Source organism: Plectropomus leopardus, chromosome 20, assembly GCF_008729295.1.
Source record: "Plectropomus leopardus isolate mb chromosome 20, YSFRI_Pleo_2.0, whole genome shotgun sequence".
NCBI classification, from domain to species: Eukaryota; Metazoa; Chordata; class Actinopteri; order Perciformes; family Serranidae; genus Plectropomus; species Plectropomus leopardus.
In genome coordinates this window covers 16995655-17010861 of record NC_056482.1, presented here as the reverse complement: position 1 = coordinate 17010861, position 15207 = coordinate 16995655, and the positions used below count along the sequence as shown (strand labels likewise).

Below are 15207 nucleotides of genomic sequence, written 5' to 3'. Positions count from 1 at the left end.
GGGGTGCATTTTTTGGTAGGTAACCTTAAAGATACAATTATTTTAAGAAATGAAAAAAAAGTTTAAATTTAATAAAATGTGATTTATTAAAATTTAATTAAATCCTTGTGGATAATATAAAAAAAACCTTTGTATTTAAGATTAATGTCATTTTAAATTGAAAATCATTTTCAAAATAGTTTTTTTAGATGATTTTTTTTGTGTGAACATTACCCTGTAAAAACTGTACCACAATGAAACAGCCCATGGGGATGAAGTTTAAGAGTGCAAGCATGTTTCATTTAACTTGACATAAAACAATTTATCAAACTAAACTATCATTACCCTCTTCAATGTTTTTTTTAACGTCTGAATGCTTGTTTTCAGCGTCCTGGTGTATGTCTTTCTGAATACAGCTTACACAAGGTACAAGGTAGATTTGTTAGTCTTTTTTTTTAGTCTTTTATTAAATTCTATTAGTCATTTAAGGTTAGTCTTTTTTTTCTTTTTGTTTAGGAAATTTACATCTACTTTATGTTCCCACCATTTAACTGCTGGGTTGGTACTAACTTGCTGTCTTCCAAACTTCTAAATTCTGATTCATCCTCACTAACTAAGTGCTAATTTTACCCTTTTCTTCTTTGAAAAGTCATAGCATAATACTGCGTTCAATCTGTAAATAGAAGAAAACTGATCTGCAGAGGACTCACAAAGAGTACTGTTAGACTATACAGTGTCATAGCCTGAACCTTATTACCACCAACCCAACATTAGTAAATGTATCTAGGTTAATCTTTAGAGATAAAAAAAAACCATGATGACTGTTATGCATTTAACTGTATACAAACCAAATAATGCCATAAATGTAAGGCGTTGCTTTGCATTTTAACAGTTCTCTACTACTTAATTATAAGATAAAGTACATTATACAATTAAAAATTAACCTTGACTCATCTATCATTGTAAATCATTTTACATTTTTTTCAAGATTGTAAAATGAAAGAAAAAGACATTTTCAGAACATTTTGAGGATAGTTGATGGAGCTGAACCATGGCACCAAAAAAGGGCCTCAACATGGCCTCCAGGGAATCATTAGACTATATAAACAGTGCTCTTAGTTTCCTCGTGGCCCTGGCTCTGTTTTGAAGTATTGCAAAAATAGTCGCGGGTGTACTATGTGAGTGTAAATGGACAAAAATGTGTACATTACCAAGAGGCAACACGGTACCATAGAAGGTTAAAGGTGCGTCGCCGCGTTCAACCACGATATGGCGACAGATCGCCGTTTATTAAAACGCTGTGGGAGTGGCCTGATAGTATCTTTCAGTCTTAAAGGCACAAAACATGATCAAATTGTAAACAAATGGGTTACCACGGACATTTGTGAGGAACATTTCCTTTATATTCCTTTAAAACAGGCTTATGGCGTTTAATGGAGAAATTCAAGTAAGTCGAAAGCTGCTTTAAGTACACAGAGGATCAAATCTTGCCCAAAAGTTATTGTTTTCTGGACTATGAAAGTGTTACTCCGATGTGTAATGTATGCAAACAGCGCTTAATTCCTTTAGAAACTCCTTTATACTGAGCAGAGAGAGCAGATTGGTTGCTGCACGCCTGCCAATCTGCAGGTCTGACCGCTGAGAGGATCGACGCTCAAAAGGATTAATCACCGCAACCTTACCAACAAGCCTCTTCCTCTCTGTAAATCAATTACATAACCGTGTTATACAATAAACACATCTCCAGTAAACCGTAAACAGTGACATGGACTGGGAAATTTGTCAACACGCCGAGGAAAGAAGCTCAATTTGGCTCTGAGTAGGTCATTGGGAGAGTTGATCCTCCTCTGCTCTCCGCCGCTGCCTCTGACTGCACTGACCGCAGTTATCATCTTCCTCCTCCTCCTCCCTCCTCCTCTTCCTTGTGATCCTGCGGGGAAATAAAAGCCAAGGTCCAGTCAGAGTCTTGACTGGCTGCAAAAGACGCGCCCACTCCTGGTTGCGCACTTCTTGGAAAAGAAAAGTGCTCCGATCCAGTTTCTGCTGAGCATCCAGAGAGCGCTTTTAATGGGAAGGATACGGATGATCTGCTCCCGAAATCAATCATTCTGAACAAATATCCGCCCAGATATGGTTATTCAAAGGATCTTTCGTGCTGTTATTATGGGACCTCCCGGTTCGGGGAAGGGGACAGTGTCTGCGCGCATTACCAAAAGTTTTGGACTGACACACATCTCTAGTGGGGACATTTTGAGAGCCAACATCAACGCCCAAACCGGTAAGATAGCCGTGACTTATCTCAAATATACGCTTAGACATGATAGGATTGATCTTAAGTAAAAGTACACAAGTCAACGTGTTTTGTTTGTTTGTTTGTTTGTTTTTTGGACATAATTATTTCAGGTAGGTGTTCACAAATAATAAAAAAAAAAAAATTCTCCTAATTGTTTTCTGAATGATATGCGCTGTTAAAAACAGCCCTCATAAGTCATTATTATGCTCAAAACATAAGTAGATTGTTAGAGGAAATTACTCTGTAGTGCAGGACCATAATAATTTAACATTGAGGGGACATTTTCAACCTCTGCAACCATCTCAGAAAAAACCTTTGATATATATGACTTTGTATGGCATTTTTATGGCATAGCTATCACAAATATCTCAATTTAGCCTATGCATAACACTCATTTTACTCATTTCACTCATTATTACATTTGCTAATGATGAATTTAGACAGTGGTGCGTGATTGCCTGTCATTGCATGACCCATTTTTTCAAATATATATTTTTTAAATAAACATATATTATATATAGCTATAATTCCAGTCTATCTGTGGTGAGGAAAATACCCTCATCTGGTTTGTTTCTGGACTGCTGTGATAAAAGCGCCACTCCTGTACCAGTGTGATTTCTTATCTGGCTGTGAGGTTGAATGAAAGAATCTGTCTTCTCTTTAGTCAAGGTCAAACAGGGTTATACAAGCTGCTGTTTTGTGTTTTAACACTTGACACGTTACCTGAGCTTTGGAAGGAGGCCCACCGCTCCTCAATATCACCTTGGATGAAGATAGGTGAGAGGCATAAAGATAAGGAAGGCTGCACCTTTGTTCCCTGATAGGAGGGAATACAGGTGAAGAGGTGTGTTTTTACAGTTGTATAAGGAGGAAGCACTGGGTTGGAGAGGTAATGCGAGGTTAAAAAGGGGTTTGGAGTCTCCTGCAATGACTGTTGCTGCACAGTTAAACTTTTATCCTCATCACTGCTTGTTATACTTTCTTACTTTCTTCGTTTTAACCTTTTGGAAACTGGATAAATGTCCGTTTTCTTTTGCTGCCTTCAGATGTCTCTCAAAAGCATTTGAACCTTTGAAAAGTGATTTTGAATGAGCAACTTGGCAAAATATGTTTCGCAAATTGCAAGAAATAAGTAAAATATGACATAAATTTGATTTAATTTTCAGCAGTTTTTTGTGGTTATTTTCACGTTGTTTTTTTCCTCTCCTTTTTTATTTTCAGGTAATTTACTTTATAAAACCTTGTTAATTTTTGAGCCATTTCTTAAGTTGCTCATTGCCTTCTTTGCTGAAGTTTAAAGGGTTAACTAAATCCCTGTATTGTTTAGCAGCTGGCAGTCAAAGCAGTTCTTCATGTTGACGTTGTCAGCTCGAATTTTCCCCAAACAGTCCTTGGATCTGAACCAGTGACCTTCCACTGCCTGAAACTACTTTACTTACCTCCACACAAGTCGCACTCACCATCAGGAATTTCTGTTTGGGTGTGAACATTGCATATGAACTATATTACAAGGTTTTAAACAGTATAATACACTTACCAGATGCAGAAATCCTCCTTCGTTGTCACTTTGCCAATACTCGCCTTGCTAAACTGGTATCCATGCAACACTGCCTTTGCTTTCTAAATACCTTGCTCTGGGTTCACTGTGCAGGCCCAAAACATGCTGCTGTGCCATCTTCACATCACATTTGCTAGACAAGCTGAGAAAAAAACAGAAAATCATCCAGCAGTCTGTCACACCCACGCAGAATAATTAACGTTCTTGTAAAATTCTAGGGTTACGTTACAGCAGCATATTTGCACATTCAGGTTTCTGCGAGGCTTCACAGGAAATTCCTTTCTTCAGCTGGACTGCGACCAATTAAAGTGGAAGCGACAGGAAAAAAGGGAACTCTCGTGCCATAACCTCCTAAACCCGGATTATCCTGTCAAAATTTCCATTAAGTAGCTTTACAGCAGAAACAATGTTAGTGCATACAGCTGGTGGGAGAAGTTTGCTGAAAAAGATTTCAGCCAGAAGGAGATTCCTAGGAAAAGAAATCTTGGTTTGGGTAAAAATGAATAGATTTCTGCTGGAGAGAAGGAGAACTTCTCCTTTGTGTGCTTGTGCAGCTTGATTGCTCTTCTTTGTCTTCTTCGTTGGTGCTTAATGGAGGTTGGCATCCAAAAATCTCTCAACAGCTCCTGCACTTCCTCTCCTGTAATAATCACAATATCCAAAAACCTTCTTACAGCATCAACAACTATTTCTGTTCTCTCGTTATGTTTCTTTCCGCCTTAGCAACAGTTAATTACCATGGCCAGAACTTTATCCAAACAATACATATCATGCTTTCTACCGTATTTTTCCTCCCTTGTTTCTTGAATCTTTTCTTTCCGAGCTGCTGACTTTTCCTATTCTTGAATCTGGTCTTCATGACTTCCCTTCTCTTTGGACGGTTTGCTCGCCATGCTTCATGACTCCCCCCAAAGCTTGATTACATGATGATTATTGTTAGATATTTAAACCAACGCTGCAAAAACTGGGAACAAACTGCGCTGATATATCAAATATAAATAAGCTCTATGTTTTTATACACTTGTCTGTAATTTAGCATGAAATATATGTTTGTAAACCTTTGGTCCGCTTAAATAACGTTCTTTGGTGTTAAATTTTGAGTTTATTAGGATTCCTATTATCTAAGTGTTGCTGCAGCTATTCTTCCTGGGGTTTACAAAACAGACTTAACATAGCCACAATACAACCACTGTCACTTCCATCATAACGTAATGTAATGTACAAAAAAATTCAAAATAAATAGACTTAACACACACACACTGACACGACAAGCTCTTGACAGTTCTGCCATAAGTGTCCCTAACACGTTGCAAAACACTATACTGTCTGTTTCACTCTGATAGTCAGAGTCAAATGAAAATAGTCTGCTTTTCTCCAGTATCTGTGACTCACTGCAAATCATAATACTGTCCATTTCAATCCAATGTTCAATGCATTTAAAACGACTGTCCTGTTACAAACACCGCAAAGGCTGAAGAGGTTACAAAGATACATGAGCTTAATTTTTTCGGGAGAAAATTAATGCAGACAGATGCTTTCAACAAACGAATATCGCTGATCTTTCGTATTGTGATTTAAGCAGCATTTACAAGGTCAAGATTCAAGAATGCCCTTAGGGAAAAATGTAATTAATGAGCAGCATCTCTCTCTCTCTGTTTCAGAGCTCGGTCTGCTGATGAAGTCCTGCATTGATCAGGGTCAGCTGGTACCCGATGACGTCATGTCTCGTCTCATCCTGAGCGACCTGAGAGCGATGGACCAGAGCAGCTGGCTGCTCGATGGTAGGACCACTGTTTGTAATATATACCATTACACAACTGTGAAATACACAGTTGCATTCATAGTTAATATGGATCTTTTGCGGTGATTCCTGTTACGCTGCAACATTTTGTCTTGAAAACCTTGACATAAATATAATGTCAGACCCTCAAAATTGTCTCTGACAGGGTGGAAAATTAGATCAGGGACACACAGTAAATGATGAAAATGATAAAAGAAATTTTAATTGAGTATTCTATCATTTTATGGCTGTGCTTCTTGTAAAAGGTGATACATTTGCATTGAGGATATTGTAAAGTTTAATTTGCATTATTCTGTGTTTATGTGAAACAGAAGACCTTAATTTATAAATTAAGCCATTTTGAAAATGTTGCTTCTCAATGGGAACGGCCCTTTTGGTTGTCTGCTCTCAGGGGAACATTTGATCTCTAATCCAGATCCTAAAATAGTTATTTATCACTTCCGTCTCTCTTCCCTGTGCCTTTTCGCCTTGCTCTCCTCTGTCCATCTGTCACTTAAGGCTTCCCCCGTACTGTATCTCAGGCTGAAGCTTTGGATGAGGCCTACAGTGTGGATACAGTCATCAACCTCAATGTTCCTTTCCAGACCATCAAACAGAGGCTCACCTCTCGCTGGACTCACTTTCCCAGCGGCAGAGTCTACAACATCGACTTCAACCCGCCGAAAGTCCCTGTAAATACACACACTTTCACCTATTATCCCCTCTCTGCTTCACTTTCTGGTTTACACATATTACAAACACAGAAACTGACAACATAGAATAATATTTATATCCTGTTTCCATGACTACAGACAAGGCTCTCTCATTCAGAAAACAGTATCTGTTATCAACATTACGAAGTTCTTATTTACAGATACATATTGTTTTCAACCTCATTAGAAAATAGCTAGTTTCCAATAGCTAATATCTCCCTCGATTGGCTTAATCGTGCCTGTTTCTGTTCCTGTGTGACTGATGGATGATTCATAGTTTCTGTGTCTGTGGTCACGTATTCTGTCTGTGGCGGTGATTAGTGGCACGTTGCTATCAGATTTCCTGCACAGTCTGGAGGTTTAACACATTCATGGTTTATCACTGGCTCCGGTCTACTCTTCACAGTCCTGTTTGTTAGAGAACAATGTCACGGAAACAGACACAAAAAGTGGAATAAATCCAATCAGATTAAGGGTTTAAATTACAAGTTTTTTCAGCAAGTGTTACCTCCACAAACTAATAGGGAACATATCATTTCATCAGGTGCATCTTGTACCAGAGATCTGAGTTTAGCAACAACAACTTGCATTGTTTTATGCATGAATTCAGGCGTTGCAAATCATTCATTTCATGAAGATTATGGGACGGCACATTCATGCTGTTCCCCCGCAACCTTCAAGTGCTCTTTGGGGACTGTGCATGCTCTCTGAAGACACTGCCATATTCCTGAAACTATACTGCCATCATTATCTTTTGGTGCTTTGAGCACCACAAGCCGAGTACCATCTAGTTTCATTATATTGGAGAGAAGGCAGACATCTCTATGGCCAAAATCTCCAACACTTGGCAGCTCACACCAAACAAATTTAGACTGATAAATAGCACTACAGGTGAGAGGTAAAAACACATATTTTTGATTTGGGGGTGAACTGTCCCTTTAATGTGTTTTCTCCAGGGGTTTGATGATGTGACAGGGGAGCCTCTGGTGCAGAGGGACGATGACACACCAGAGACGGTCACACGGAGACTGAAGGCCTATGAAAACCAGACAGAGCCCGTCTTAGAGTACTACAGGTAATACAGATAAATCAAAATATGCCACGTACTTTTGTATGGTGCCTTCAGACTTTGCGTACTACACTAACCTGTTTTGCTGCCCAACAAAGAGAACTTAGAGGAGGAATGGGCAAATGTTTAACTGCAATACAGCATAATATCTCACTGAAGTGTACTCCACATAAACGCCTTAATATAGGTGAAAGGCAACCAAATGCTTCTGAACCTTGACCTTGAGTCCTCCCCGCACATTCCTCACAGCTTGCAGCTTGCATGACTGAAACATTACTTAAGAACCACAAGAGGACAGGCCAGAAGATACAAACACCATTTTACCTGTTAATACAGTTTTTAAAATGTTAAAATCTTGAGGGTTTACTAGAACGAATAAAACCAGGGGAAAAAAATATGAAACAAAAGCACAAATACTGGCTCTGGATCCAGTTTGTAAATGCATCATAACTTCTATTTTTGGACTAATTAGGCAGGAAAACATATTACTCTGTTCCCTCAAACCACAGGGATGTGCTTCGCTGGTGTCCCACTTATGTTCCAACAATGTTTATGAGGCTGCTCATCATCTGAAAGAAGCACAGAGAAGTAGAGTGGGAACAGAAGAGGACAGAGTGTGTTCACTTTAAAGGATGGAAAACCTACTTTGATTGCTGATGCATTTGTTTTTTGTTTCATACAACATTTTAAGGTATTACCCATTAATGATCGCTGATATCAAATTATTAATTAAAAAGTACAAAGAAAGCGTCAGCATGGGAGGAACTTCTACTTTGTAAAACTTCAGGGAGCTGTTTTTATTTATTAATTTTTTCATTTAAATTTTCACTTGACTTTATAAAAAAAAACGTTGCAGGGAACTTGCTGTATATTATGTTGAAAGTTTCAGTTTTGTTTGAACACTTGCCAAAGGCATTTTAACAAAGTTTTGTTTTGGAGTTATATTCCAAATTCTAAATATTGGCAGAAAGATTTTCATTTTTTATTGTAAATGCATATCGGTTCCACATATCGGTTATCGGTCTCATTAACTACTAATAATCTGTGGAGGTATCGGCCCTGAAAAACCAATATCAGTTGACCCATGATCAATATTTCCTTCATAATGCTGAGTTTAACTAAAAAAAAATGTCTATTGCTACTTCAGCAACTAATGATGCACGTATTTTTCTAATTGCTGTATAATATTGAAATGGCAGTGCAGATTGTGAATGAATTTTTTTTTTAATCTGTGTTTCTTCTCTCGTCCAGGAGTAAAGGTGTGCTAGAGATCTTCTCTGGGACAGAAACAAACAAGATCTGGCCGCACGTTGAGGCTTTCCTCCACAAGAAACTCCCCTCAGTCCAACAGAAAGTTGCATAGAAAGCCATAGCAGAAAGGCACAAGAAGGGTTAAAGTTTACTGGCAGAAAAAAACTCTGTGTGCGTCGTCCAATCAGGTGCCGCTTTCTGTGAAACGAGGAGAGCCATCTGTGTGTGTGTTGTGAGGAGGTTGCTCACACAGTTTAAGTCAGGAAGAGATAGACTGCAGACACTGTTGGGAAAACTCCACTGTTGCACTGTTTCCACCATGTCTCTGAGTTTAGTTTGGCAAATTCTTAATCCTTAATCGTTAGAATTTCCACAGATTGTATTTTTATTTAATAATGTGCCTTCATAAAGCCAAGAGACGCCACTGAATCAAATATCCGGGTCTTTAACAGCAGAATATCCAGGTTACATTCACAAGAAATGGTGCAATACAAAGAAATAGTTATCATGGCAAGTCTTTTCTGGTGAAAGCAAGCAGCTAAAGAGTGGAGATATTTTTAAATATTCTTATTGTAATCATGACTCTTTCGTCAGTGGCAGCCACACTGAAAAGAATAGATCCACACAACAGGATATTTTGTGATAAAAAAAGAGACTTTCTGATTCTCTTTGTTAAAAATTATTTGAAAGCAATATTGCATGGGCTTTTTGACCCAGCATAAAGAAGGTGCACATAACTGCCTTATTGGGACTGTTTCTACAGGTATAATAAAGTTAAAATTAAAATAATTTTAATACAAATAAATATAAAATATAATGGAAAATTTCCACCAGAGCAAAGGTTAGTAAAGCTCATTTATGCTCAAAGTGAGATACAAGACAGATGGAGTCTTCTGTCTGTGCTCTGCATTTCATCCGTATTTGTGCACATTTTTTTAAAGCTTACAGATGTGAAACTGAGCAGTACGACTGCAAAACGTGGGGTACTTCAAGCGAGACATGACTGTGGGAGATGACAAAGACATTTAAAAATTGCGTAATGTAACAAATCGATAAAAGAATTCTCTGTCCACAAGTTATAGTGCATTTAACGGCTTAACGGACACAATGCTGCCTCCGTTAAAAGATGCATTTTTATGACCTCCATCACTGTCTTGTTTGTTGTTGTGTGCAAGTTTTGACTGCTCCCTGTAGTGCCATCTACTGGCTGTAACTGCCATCATAAAGGACTCATGGAAATATGAGGACAGTACCAATGATTGAAATAGACAGATCTATTTTAGTACATAAAGGGAGTGTAAATGAGGCCTTTAATGATACAATCTAAATGCAGCAAAAATAGGGACGTTGCACACTTGCAGGTGATGTGTTGAAGTTTGTTCCCCAGTTGAATAGCGCTCCCCTCATGTTAATATGCGTTGCACCCCCTTCCATGGCAACAGCAGATGTTCTCATGGTGACTATCTCCATATCCAAATTAATTGGTCTTAAAATGAAGACCATTTAAAACTTTATACAGCCTTAAATGTGTATTTAAGGCATTTTAAGAAAGTTTAAGGACTCATGACCTCCCTGTTTTTATACATTAGGTAATAATAAAAGGGAATTGTGCCACATTCTTCAAATAACTGTAAACTCATTTTGCACTCAGGTGCCTTTTGCTGCTTTTTGAAAACAGGTAGCTCAGTGAATGTAGTTTTAAAACACGTTTTATAAACATAGACCACTGATTGAATAATGTATAAACCACACTTACTATAATGAGTATTTTATTATTATTTTTTAATTAAACCATCATGTTGTAACAGCTTCTCTTAAACACCTTAGGTCTTAATATTCTTTGAAATATACCACAATGTTTCCATTAAGAAGGCGTTCCATTTTGTATAATGACTTTTGCCATTTAATGCCACTTGACAACTGAACACTTAATTTCTAAATGTTTTAACTTAGAACATTTAAAGCACAGTCTGAACAGGGCTATCATCTTGTCAGAAGACATCATTGCATTAAAGGTTGATCAGCAGTTGTTTTTGCACTTAAGTCTTAATGTTTCACCGTGTTTAAAAAGCCTCGGAGATGGTAACTTGCCTTGCAAATGTACTGTAGATTTATGGAGTGAATGTTTCCTGAATTGTACTGTGTGTTTCTTAAAAACTTGAAAAAAAGCATATCTGCTCTTCATAGACAACTTACAACTGTGTCATGAGTATTTATTTTAAATCACAATAAACTTCTGATACTAGTTGCTGTCTGTAGTATGTTATTGTACACCAGAATAATAGTTGGATGGTTGGATAGTTTTAATTTGACTGAATTTGACTCCTGCTTCTAAAACAGACAGTTAAACAGAGAAATTGTCCTTTTTTTAAATTCCACACATATTTCCTCCTTGTGCCTACATTACCCACAATGCAACTTAATTAGATAATATAATGCAGAGCTGGTTACAGAGGTCTGTCTGCTCACTTTTTTCTAGCATAACTCTGGACTCTTTTGTTTCCAAACATTTTTCAACAGACTTTTTATGAATATATCAGACTTTTAACAAACATTGGTACCAGCTGATAACATGACACAAACATTTAGCACTTGATTTATATTTTTCAGTTTCTCAGCTATAAGAGAAGCCAAATCTTTAACTAGTTTACTGCAAATGAGAAATATATCATTTTGCTAAAGCTCTTGCTTAGCGACTGAGTCGCGACTTAGCAGACCACACATTTTGTGTTAACCTTTAGATAATTTAGAAGTTCAGACACCCCGGGCTGGCCACAGGTTTAGTACACAGCTTAAGCCATATGTTTTGAATAGCAGTTACGGTGGATGAAAAAAAAAGAAAAAAAGAAATGCATTTAAAGGGATAGTTTGGATCTTGCATACAGCAGATGTCCGTCAGCATGTGAGCAGTGGGGTCAGCTATAAAACATATTTTAGCCACCTAAAAAATATATAAATTATATATCAAAAAAGTGTGCCTATATGAAGAGTATTTTCATCACTTTACCTTACAGTCAAACAGCCTGTTATGATGAGGTCACCATCAGAAAAACAGTAATTTAAGCTCGCTGAACACAGACACTGTTGATCCACCGCTGCCTCCGTTCAGCCCCTTCTGGATTTGGGGGGCTGCCTTTATGATTGTTGCAGTCTGAAATGCCCAATTTCACAGTAGATTATTTATTTATTTTTTTAATGGTGCAAGTTATATTTTAGGCATTTTTTCTATCATGATAAGAATTTTGTTGGGTTTTTTGTGATACAGCCGATAACATAAACTAACCAACTGAGGCAGCAAAAGACCTGCTGAAATTACTATTTATCTCAATGGAGTCTGACTTTAAAGAGACCAATACCATGACTTCAATTCCCTGTCAGAAACTGCTGTATGATAGCAAGGTAAAGTGATGGAAACACTCAAAATATTGCATACACTTAAACTGATACTGATTTTGAAGGCAGACCTTTTTTTTGGTGTCTAAAATCCGTTTGTCGTTTGCTGTCAGCAGCAGTACATTGCTTAGCTTCTGTGTTGGAGATCCTGCCTGCTTCTTCAAAATGGAGACCTGTAACAGCTACTGAATGTTTTACTCTGACGAGAGGTTAAGTATTTCATATAATGCCTTTTCAAAAATCCAAACTATCCCTTTAAGAATACTACAGCACATCCTTTTAGCTTCACTGCTTAAAACACCTCTGTTCATGTTTTTAAGATACTTCTTGTACGTGCACTTTAAGCAAACCAGCACTGCAGAACCAACAATGCATCACACAGCAGCTTGAAGTCATAAACACGTGTATTGTACTTTAATGCATCATGTGGTATCTTAAATTCCAGTCTGTGATAAAAATCTCACTGATTGTGTTGCTGAGCAGATTTTCACACTGATTTTGGCTGTTTGTTAAATAAAGGAGATTATTGTCGAGGGGGGCAGTTAACTGGAAGCCTGACAAATGTGGCAAAAGCTGCCTTGAACACATTAAAAAAAAGTCAGCAAATAACAGAATACAAAGCAAAAATGTCACAACTCAAAAAACACAAGCTCATCTAAAGCCTGCCTGTAAAATAAAGACAGTTTCTGATTCTGGATGGCTGGGAACACAAAAAAAACAGTGGAAAAAACAAAACAAAAATACGGCATGATGAAGAATAATAAAGTCAAGTGCTTTAAACAATCCACCTCAGCCTCTCGGAGAAATATAAAGTGCAGGACACATTCAGATGCAGGGTTCCTTTCTGCATACAGACTAACAGCAAAAGTCTCTTTGTGGAGAGTTCAGCCCTTTTTTTCCCGCCCCTCCAGACCAGAGCTCCCTCTCTCAGGTGTAGAGCCCAGCATCATGAACTTTAACCTCTGACTTCAGTCCGCACAGAGCACTTGTATGAGGAAGCTGGTGGTTTTCATTCTGTTTTAGGGACTGGGTACAGATGGCAAGCTGGTAAAGACAATATAAGCTAGTTTTCTGAACTGGACCAGAAATAAATAAATACACAAAGCCCAAGCAGAAAAAAACTTCTCAGATCCATCACCTGTGTGTCAGTTAAAATTTAGGCCTTGATTATGTGAATGCCTGGAAAAATAAAGTCATAGGAGGAGGAGGAGTGCAATTCAGGTGATAAATAACAACCAACTAAACTGACAAATGTTGTGCCCTCTTTACACCTTACATTACTGCGCCTCTTGCCTCCAGATAACACCTGGATAAAGATAATTCACATTTACACCTAGGTTATTTGTCATATCCTCTCAAAACTAGGCTGACTGCTCCTCTAAAGGTAATCATGTGATAAATGCTGAGATGTTACATCGTCTCACATGCTCTGAAGCATGCACTATTGTCTTTAGCTCATTACCAGTCTTATGTTAAGCTGCTTAAATAAATAAGCAACTAACGATTGCTCTGAAATGCTGAATCATTTCTGTCACAGAGCAGGGCATTATATGAGCAAACAATTAATCATCTACTGGTTTTGTATTTGGACTGGAAATTCAACTGATTTTCCACTATGCAATGCATTGTGTATATTGGTTGGATTCATGTTTCTCTGCACAGACGGATGAAATCTGCATGTTGATAGCAGATGTAAAGGAGGTAGTCTCATTACTATGCATTTTAATGGTTCCTTTAAGCCTCTCCAGACAACACCAGGAATACTTTATTTTTAGAAAACCTGAAAGGTGCTGTATATGATATTCAGAGCATTTATATAGCAGCAAACAACTGTTTCCTTTGTAAAAGTGTAGGGCAGTAATGGCGACCTGAGCAGAGATCGAAGCTCCCTGTGTGTGTGTTGTAATCTGAGCTTCTCAGTCTGGCTGCATGTACATGTGAGTTTTTGTGTGTGTATATCCCACTGGCTATCCAATCCCCACCAATCCGCACTGCGCTCATGTGCCAGTTACTGCTAATGATGATGACTGCTCAACCCACAGTGATCAAAATCACTATCACAGAAGCATAATGCCCACCCTCCAGTCTGCCCCAGGTTAAAACCGTGAGCTCTGCAGTGGTAGTTAGGGCTGGGTATTGGTACTCGATAGTGTTAAAATATCAACTGAATTAATCCAGTACGAAGTACAAACCAAACATCTCAAATTAGCAAATACCTGCATTTGATCCTTTTTTTAAAATCCAGATTCTAGAGAAAAATGACTACCGTAATACTTCAAATAAAAGCCCAGTCCCAATTACATGCCCAGTCCCTTTCACTAGCTCGGTGTGGCTACACATTTTGGCCATGAACACCAAAGAAGATAATATTACCAGAATAGTAAATAAGATAGATGCAGAAAAGAAAATTGTAAAGTGAACTATATTCATAATTCTATATTTGGAATTATTTTACAGAATTATTCCAGGTAATTTCTCACTTTGTATTTTCTTTTATTGTTTTACTTTCTCCTTTTTTTCCTTTGCTTTTTTAAAGAAATTTTTCAGATAATGGTTTTTGTACTTTTCACAGATTTGCTGCGAACTTCTGGCTCATTTCTTCTTTTGTTGCTCCTTACCTTCTTCCCATTTTGTTGAAAAAAAAAAAAAAGCCAATTTGCCCAGGTTTCAAAGGGTTAAAAAATGTGCTTTGATTGTAATTCCCATCTTTGCTAAGCAACACTTTGTATGAAAGGAATCAGAACAAGGTATCAAAACAAGTGCTCTACTGACATCGGTATCACTTTTAAGGGTACTGGTATAGTAACTTTTTTGACAATATCCAGCCCTACTGTTGCTGCACTAATCGCACCGTTAGCACTGTAAGCACCGTTAGCACTGTAAGCACTGTTAGCACTGTAAGCACCGTTAGCACTGTAAGCACTGTTAGCACTGTAAGCACTGTTAGCTCTGTAAGCCGTCTCAGTGTTGAGAGCCATGCACAGAAAATCCTGGCTCAGGCTCTGAATTGCAGATATGCTCTGAATGTCACATAAAGGCCCTTAGAAATTGTGCTGTCCCACTACTAAAACAATAACATGCTCTGACCTTCATGTGTCTGTAAACCTGCTGTCATAGTTAAAAAATTACCAATAATATTTTAGTAACTTAAGAACTCCTTAAACTTCCAGA

General features: G+C 37.9%; 1 protein-coding gene across 1 annotated transcript; it reads left to right on the top strand.

The window, feature by feature from the left end:
• The first annotated feature begins 1152 nt into the window (after nt 1–1152).
• On the top strand, nt 1153–14414 carry ak3 (adenylate kinase 3). Its single transcript, XM_042509069.1, has 5 exons — nt 1153–2257; nt 5492–5611; nt 6130–6302; nt 7280–7398; nt 8644–14414. The coding sequence occupies exons 1-5, from the start codon at nt 2110–2112 to the stop codon at nt 8753–8755; spliced, it is 672 nt and encodes a 223-aa protein (XP_042365003.1). The 5' UTR covers nt 1153–2109; the 3' UTR covers nt 8756–14414.
• The last annotated feature ends 793 nt before the right edge of the window (nt 14415–15207 follow it).

What these genes read in the sequence shown, in the direction of transcription:
- ak3 (XM_042509069.1), top strand. Translation starts at nt 2,110, where the DNA reads ATGGTTATTCAAAGGATCTTTCGTGCTGTTATTATGGGACCTCCCGGT. An exon ending in CAACATCAACGCCCAAACCG is followed by an intron (nt 2,258 to 5,491) that starts GTAAGATAGCCG and finishes TCTCTGTTTCAG; the next exon opens with AGCTCGGTCTGCTGATGAAG. An exon ending in CCCGTCTTAGAGTACTACAG is followed by an intron (nt 7,399 to 8,643) that starts GTAATACAGATA and finishes TCTCTCGTCCAG; the next exon opens with GAGTAAAGGTGTGCTAGAGA.